The 8,039-nt window shown below is 35.9% G+C and overlaps 1 protein-coding gene across 1 annotated transcript; it reads left to right on the forward strand.

Annotated features, from left to right (window-relative positions):
• The first annotated feature begins 6,799 nt into the window (after positions 1-6,799).
• LOC143555749 (uncharacterized) lies at positions 6,800-7,372 on the forward strand. Its single transcript, XM_077045252.1, has one exon. It carries the CDS (start codon positions 6,800-6,802, stop codon positions 7,370-7,372), a length of 573 nt encoding a protein of 190 aa, XP_076901367.1.
• The last annotated feature ends 667 nt before the right edge of the window (positions 7,373-8,039 follow it).

Consider the following 8,039-nt stretch of genomic DNA (forward strand, 5'->3'; position numbering starts at 1 on the left):
TTTGTACTTGGATACTAAATTGAGTTTAAAATAAGAATTAATAATTTACCCATACCAATAAACAGTTTCACTGTTTAAATGAAACATTGAACAGTGAACACCCATAAATCTATTACGTGATTATCAAGGTTTGTATTTCCCGCTGCATCGCGTGGACATTCGTCTAGTTAAGCAAAATACATAAAACAATAAATTATCATGCATTGTTAAGAAACTGTCATTGTACAATAGCGTTTAAAACAATAAAAATAAACAATATTTTACTAAGTTACTATATTTGTTGTTTTTGTTAGTGTACGCACGGGGATTAGTGAAAGATAGCATATAAACACTTAAACCTAATATAAGGTGATAATGTAAGATCCTTAAAATTTCGATCCAACTTTGTCAACTTATTAAAGTTGAAAAATTAAAATTAATCTAAAAAATAAGTAATAAGAAAATTTAGATAAGGAAATAAAAAGAAAATAAGAAAATAAAAAAATTTCATAAGTAAGTTCATCACATGTTAAAGAAATAAGAAAAGAGAATTCATCTTACATGGAAAGATGAAAGAAAGTGGAAGCATTCCACATAGGTATAAATAAAAAAAGATAAAATTCATCTCATATGGAAAGTAAGAAAGATTTAAAAGTGCTTTAAAAAGAGAAGAGTTTCTATAGTAATATTCTTTTTATATCTAGCATGCATCCAATTGTTCTAGCGGAGGGTGCAAAGCACCCGACGCACACGCACACAGGCACGAGCGATGGGCGCGAAAGTGGCGCTACCCATCGTGATACATGACGAGAATAATCAAGGAGTCATTGCGTTACGCGATGGATGTCTCACCAAATCCTAGATAGGGCGGTGTCACGATACGCGACAGCCCTAAATCTTAGGCCATCGCGATACACGATGACCAGGTAAAGTAACCGTTGACGCGTGTCCACCACGTGGTGATACATGGCAGACGTGGCAGGCCACATGTCAACATGTGGCACTCTCTAAACATAATGACTCATCGCGATGACCCTTTTAAGAAGGCCATTGCGATACGCGATGAGAATCCATTTCAGCCTATATAAAAGGGTTCATGGCACAATCCAATCTCACACCAAGCACACTCTCTCACACACACTTTGTATCGTTTTGCGTGTCGAGCATCGGATTACGTGCCAAGCCCCGAAGTTCCAACGATTTAATCCCTAGTGCGCGACATAGAGTAGAAGTGATGCTCATAAAATATTAGGCGTATAAACTCCGAATGCCCGTATAAGGTAGGGGCTGTGTCTAAGTTATTATTTTATTATTATATTACATGGCTTAAACCATAGTCAGGGTATAGCTTAGACCTTGATCAAATTAAAAGGTAATAGTTAAAATGATATTTTTATAATTAATAAATACAAAATTATATATATACAAAGGTTATAGCTAAAATATTGTTTCGTCATAATTAAGAAACATAAGCTTTTACATACAAATGGGTATAGTCAAAATAGTGTTTTTCGTTAGTAAGAAATATAAGAATTTGTAAGCAAAGGTTATAGATCAATGACGTAAAGAAATCTATTATAGATATTTATTCATGAAGAAGAAGCTCAGGACATGATTGACGAATAAAAAGAAAGATTTCAGATGTAAATATTTTATTTAAACAAATGATCAATCAAGGGATAAAGCTATACAAACCAGACTAAAGGTATGTATCCGGATCAAGATCCGGATATTTATATAAACCTATTTTATTATATGTTAATCATCATTCATTTATAAAGGTTTCCAAACGAGATCACCACATAATTCATAACAGACAATCACAGGTAAATACGTTAAACCTTTCAAAATCAGTCAAGTTAAATGGTTTGTTTATCTTAACAAAGTCAGTCAAATATTTAAATGAGATTACGTGATGTCTAACATAAAGATTTAAGGTATTACGTGATCCCTATAATATACAAGATTATAAATAAAAGTAAATCAGACCATGTACACATATTTTTGGATCCAAACATAATTTGCCTAGTCTATCAATCAAGGCTACGTGGCCGCATAACAGAAATCATAATAAAAGTTCTATAGTGGGCATCAGTTCCCGGAGAAACGTAATTGTGGGTGTATGACAAGTGGTACAAATCTCATAAATAAGATGCGTTTCTACTGAGATTGTTTAAGAGAACTATCTTGTCAGTCAAAGATTTATTAAATGTTATTAGAGTCAACGATTCACCAGCACATCGCTAACGTATTTTCTCCCACATTTCAGGGAAGGGAAACAGATTAGCACAGGTAGAAAGGAATTATAGCCATTTACGGAGTTAGATGCTCTCAAGGTAGACATGACTTAGTTTTAATTCATTAAAATACTGTAAACAATCATGATTTGTAAAAATCAAATAATGTTTATAAATCAAATACTCGGGTATTTATTATTCGAGAAGCTTTTCAAATAAATTAATATTTTATTTTAACCAAAGTGTCCTGCTAAAATAACCCGTAATTCTTATGTATTTACAAAATAGGTACCAACTATTAATCACACGTATAGACTATAAGTCGGTGTGTGAAGATAAACATATAAAGATAATTCAAAAGACAATAAAATCATCATATATTATTAATAAGTTGTACATTTTACATTACAATTACAAAAATAAAAAATAAACACTACTGCAACCAATCATAAATTAATAAAAAAAAATTATGCTACGTACATTTGATATGGTATTGTTTAGTTTACATTGTTTACCATAAACACGACTATACTTGGATTTGAAAATCAAATCCTTGTGATATTGATTGGTATAACCTTTCAAAACTTTTTTAAAAAATAAGTTATACTCACTCCGTCCCTCTTTAAATGTCATGGTTTGAAAAACACAAAGATTAAGGTAGATTAAATTATTAATTTTTTTCCTTATCAAATAATAATAATGCCTTTGGAAATTTGGTCTATCTATTGTTTATTAATGTTAATTGTGTGTGTTTAAGGGTAAACTTGAAAATTGGATAAAAAATTATGAAAGTGTGCATTTATAATGAGACAAGTAAAATAAAATATGAACACTTTTAATGGGACGAGAGAGTATAAGTTTAAGAATTCTAAAATAGTTGTATTTATTACATATTAATAATTTATATAGTTATATTTGTTATTGAAATTAATATTTAATGGTTGTTAATTAACAAATAAATCGTAATGAATGATTTTAAGGACAAAATATTGTAGATTTTTATCATGGTGTATAGATAAATATAGTATTAGTTTGAGTTCCCCGTGTTACGAAGTTTATTTAGCCTTTGTTTTTAGTCGTTTTGCTATTTTATATTTTGCAATGAGTTGTTTTATTTATTAACGTAGTTTTGTTTTGATTTAATTCACATATATTAGTTTCTTACATTCATTATATTTTTTAACGTTTGGGCCATTTCAATTGAGATATGTTGGTTTTTTGAATTTTTAACGAATGAACATAAACGAACACAAACATGTTGATTCTTTTAAATTATCAAACATGAACACAAATATTTGTATTATGAAAAAGGGGTGATTGATGTAGATGACAATAGTGGTTGATGCATGAGAGGGGATATTGACGATGGTGGGTGGTAATCGGAAGTTAATTGGTAATGGAGAGGATAGGCAGACGACGGAGTATATGTAAATGGGAGAAATTAAAATAAGGTTTGATGATGAAATGGTTTCGCAAATAAATGAGATGTTATACCTCGTTTAAGAGCTATCCCGGTTTGCTGAGACTCATGACCCATGAAAATTATTGTTTGATGATTAAGGGGTTATATCACAAATAGATGAGATGTTATAACCCAATTTAGGACTATCCGGGTTTTGTGAGACTTATACCCGTGAATTCGGGTCAAACATACGATAAGCCTCAAATCACAAATCAAGAAATCTTACGGCTTGAAAGGGGGCGGGAAGCAACCAAAGAGTGACACATAGGATTTTGTAGTAGGCATTTAAATAGATAGATAGATATTCTATAAAGTTAATTAGCGATATAAAACCTAGGGGACATGTGATCTTCGGGTTTCGCGTTTTTCGGGAATTAATCTTTAGGTTTCAAAGTTTTAAATCTTGAGCCAAAACCCAACCCAAATCTCTAACCGGTTTTTGGGTTAAATGGGTTACGAGTATCCTCGAATATAAAAAACAAAAGTGCTAAAATTAAAACAACACATTTTTCTTTGCTCGTAACGCAAATAACCAAAATAATAATCAGTATAACCCGATAAAACAATTCAAAAAATGAGTAAACTTCGATTACGGTTGCTATTGGTCATAAACGGAAAACATAAATAAACAACCGATCCATAATAGGTGTAATGAAAACAGTCGATCCATAATATGTGCAAAGAGAATAGTCAGTTTGGTCCAAATTCGGATAACTTTAGTTGCTAAGGCTTAGCCTATTGTACATAAAAATATATTTTGTTTTAAAACTAAAAGTTTATTCGGGTTGATCCGAAAATTCTAAATCAGACCCAAGAACCAACCCGAATTACTTCGGTTCGGATGTCAGGTTTGTTCAGGTTTGGATACGGGTTTTCTCGGATGAAGTTTCAGGTAATGGTGACAACCATAATAAAACCACGAGATATTTTCATGATTTCATAAGATCAGGTTGTCATATTTTATTTAGGTTCTTATTTTAGATTACGTATCTTTTTTCTAACTAGTTTAACATCGACATGGGATCCAAATCATAGGGGTTAAGCATTAGAGACACATATATGTATTAATTGGTTGGGTCACTCTCGCATTCATTTAGAGAAAAGGCCGTTAATGTTAAACTTTAAGCAGGTGGATCAAGAACACGAACACAAGATTTGATCAACACACGATCGACTCTTTTATTAAGAAAACGACTAACGAGAAAAACTTAATTATTAACTAACACAATGAACCTAGGGTATATATAAACCCACGGTTCCAATCCTACACTAACTCAAATACATAATTTGAATCCAAAACAAATAGGATTAAATAAAATAAGACTAACTTATCTTATAATAATAAACTAATTATTATATTAAATATTCTCCAATATTTAGGAGGCTTCGATCTGAGTTGGTGTTGGGCACGTTTAACATTCTCTCTCAACACCAACCTTCATCTAACCGTGACACACACGAAGAACCTCGACTCGAAACAACCTGCGTCTCAACACAGAAGGTCATTCTTCTGACATCGGCTCACATGTTGAATTTCAACACTCCCTATAGATTCATACTTGTTCCTTTAAGGTCTTTCACAGCCCGCAACGCTCGTATCTCTTTGAACTTGATTCTTGAATTCGTCACACGCCTTCACATGAAGTCGCGTCTTGGCCAGTTACGCCTTAATCTACACAAGATCTAGGACATATTCAACTCACCTCCAAACATCCTTATCACATGCCTTGATTTGGTCCCGAAACCGGACCCCGAACATATGATGTTGTTGTCTCGTTTAGACAGTCCGATAACGCTACCACTCGGGATTATTGGGTCATCAAACTACCCATACGGAGATTTAACCCTCCCGACACACGGAGATATAACCATACCGACACACGATCATGGCACAACGTCGTTGCTCGACACACAGAGATTTAATCATCCCGACATACGGTAACGGAACGTCAACACCGAAACCTTTAACTTGATGAACACCAAAACAAAGTTGACACACAACCTCGTTGCACTCCGTTATACCCGGGAGACGTTATGATTTTCAAGTGGAGATCAATAACACAAAACACAAACACCGACTAACGGTTGTTGGAAAGCTTTTCACCGTTATTCGACTAACGAAAACAAAGAACATGAACTAGAATATTATTTGACAAACAAAATAATTCTTCAACACCAACTTGCCATTGAAAAGGTTTCACCACTTTAAAACCCACATTATCATGCAACCCATGTTCACCTACGTTTCAAAGCTCACAGCACTCGAAACGTGGACACACCTTCGCTCCAAAACTCACCTCAATCGATTCAAAAACCCGGACACACCTACTGCGGTCTGAACATGGACACACCTTTGATAGGAAGACGTGACCTTCGACTTCAATCGGTTCAATCACTAACCCGACAAACTGGTAGCAAATCATTCACGATTGGACACACCTTAGATCGAACCTTGCTTCCTACGATCGGTTTCTTGGTCTCCTAAGCCGCGCTTGGAACCTGAACAAACCTTCCTTCAATCGGGGTTTTCTACTTTAAACAAACTTAAGCAGCCGACCCTCGCTTCCTTTGACTTCGATATGTTCAATCACCAACAAATACGACAACCACATGTCGATTCGTTTTTTTTATTTCAACAAATACGACAACCTCCGCGACATACATGTTGGTTTTTTTTTCTACTAAAATTCACTCTTCGCTACAATATTCTTCCTTAGCGAAAAAGAGACTGACAAAATAAAACACAACCAAACTGGTTGGTGAGTACTCAGTCGATCAAACATGTTGTTCTTCTAGAACCCTTTGTTGATCGTCTCTAAGTATTAGAAGATAAGTATAGAATAGTATTTTATTATTTAAAGTGTTTATTTGTGTATATCTTGTTGGTGTTTTAGATTGATTGGGTTTCCTTTTCATTGTATCTGTGTAACAATATATATACCCTTTTGGTTAATAAGAATGATCATCGATCCATTCACCTTAACATGGTATCAAAGCCTAGTTTTTTTTCTCTAATTTCTTCAGCCAAACCTACGTGCAGTTTTTGGTTTCGACCACTGCTATTATTCTTATTATTATTTTTTCTTGATTACTCCACCTTTTGCTGCAACTTTTCACTACCATGGGTGATAAGCCAAGTGACGATAAACCAGTTGCTCTTCATCCGGTGTATACGGTTACGAACATTCAGAATAAGGTTCGTCTTCTTGATGGCAAATCCGTCACTTACTCTTCATGGGTAAAGTTGTTTAAACTAAACGCGAAGGGTTACAAGGTTATGTCTCACATTGATGGCACTCCAGCCCCTGCTGCCACCGACCTAAACTTCGCCACGTGGTCCGAAATCGACGCCATTGTCCTTCAATGGATTTATGGTACTTTGTCTATTGACCTTCTGGACCGCGTTCTTGAGACCGAATCAACTGCACACGAGGCATGGAAACGACTTGAAGCTATTTTCTTGAACAACAAGGCTTCTCGGGCCGTTGCTCTCGAGCATGAGTTCACGAACTTAACTCTCAAAGCCATGCCCTCACTTGAGGCCTATTGCCAACGCCTTAAGGAACTCGCCAATCAACTTGCCGACGTCGACCAACCCGTTACCCAGAAACGCCTACTTCTACAATTGGTTCGCGGGTTACCTACTGAATTCGATGTTACCAGTTCCATAATCAATAACTCATCACCCTCTTAGGAAGATGCCCGAAACATGCTTGAACAAGAACAACAAAGACAGGTCGCTCGAGACACGATGACTGCTCCACACCAGCCCCTGCCCTAGCCGCTACAGCCACATCTGAGTCACCACGTCTGCGACAGGACAACCCTAACGGGTCTCGCCAATTTGATTCTCGCAACAAATCCAATCGAGGGGGTTACAACAATCGGGGTAGAGGCAATAACCAAAGATGGAACAACAATAATCGGCAATCGGGTCAGAGATTCAATTCCGGTCAACGATGGAACAATAACCAACAGCCCCCGTATTGGCCTAACTGGTGGAATATGCCACCGCCTCCTTGTCCCTATCCAGCCGCTCAAGGCTGGGTACAACCTAACTGGATTACAAGACAACCCGGCGGCCAGTCTTCCAGTGGACAACCCTCTCCAACAACTGGTCAAGCCAACTTTAATGCACCTGAACCCACTGACTTGGGCCAAGCGTTTAAGGCAATGAACTTGAACCAGAACACTAACGATCCATGGCTCATGGATACCGGGGCCACCTCTCATTTAACTGCCAACCAAGGTAATATTTCTCAACCGTCGACTTGTTCAATTAACTCTATTTTAGTCGGTAATGGCAACCGTGTTCCAATTCTTGGGTCGAGACACACAATTCTACCACACGCACGCAAACA

The sequence above is a fragment of the Bidens hawaiensis genome, unplaced genomic scaffold, assembly GCF_021521415.1.
Source record: "Bidens hawaiensis isolate Kalapana, Puna unplaced genomic scaffold, B.hawaiensis_p1.1 tig00018311_1, whole genome shotgun sequence".
NCBI classification, from domain to species: Eukaryota; Viridiplantae; Streptophyta; class Magnoliopsida; order Asterales; family Asteraceae; genus Bidens; species Bidens hawaiensis.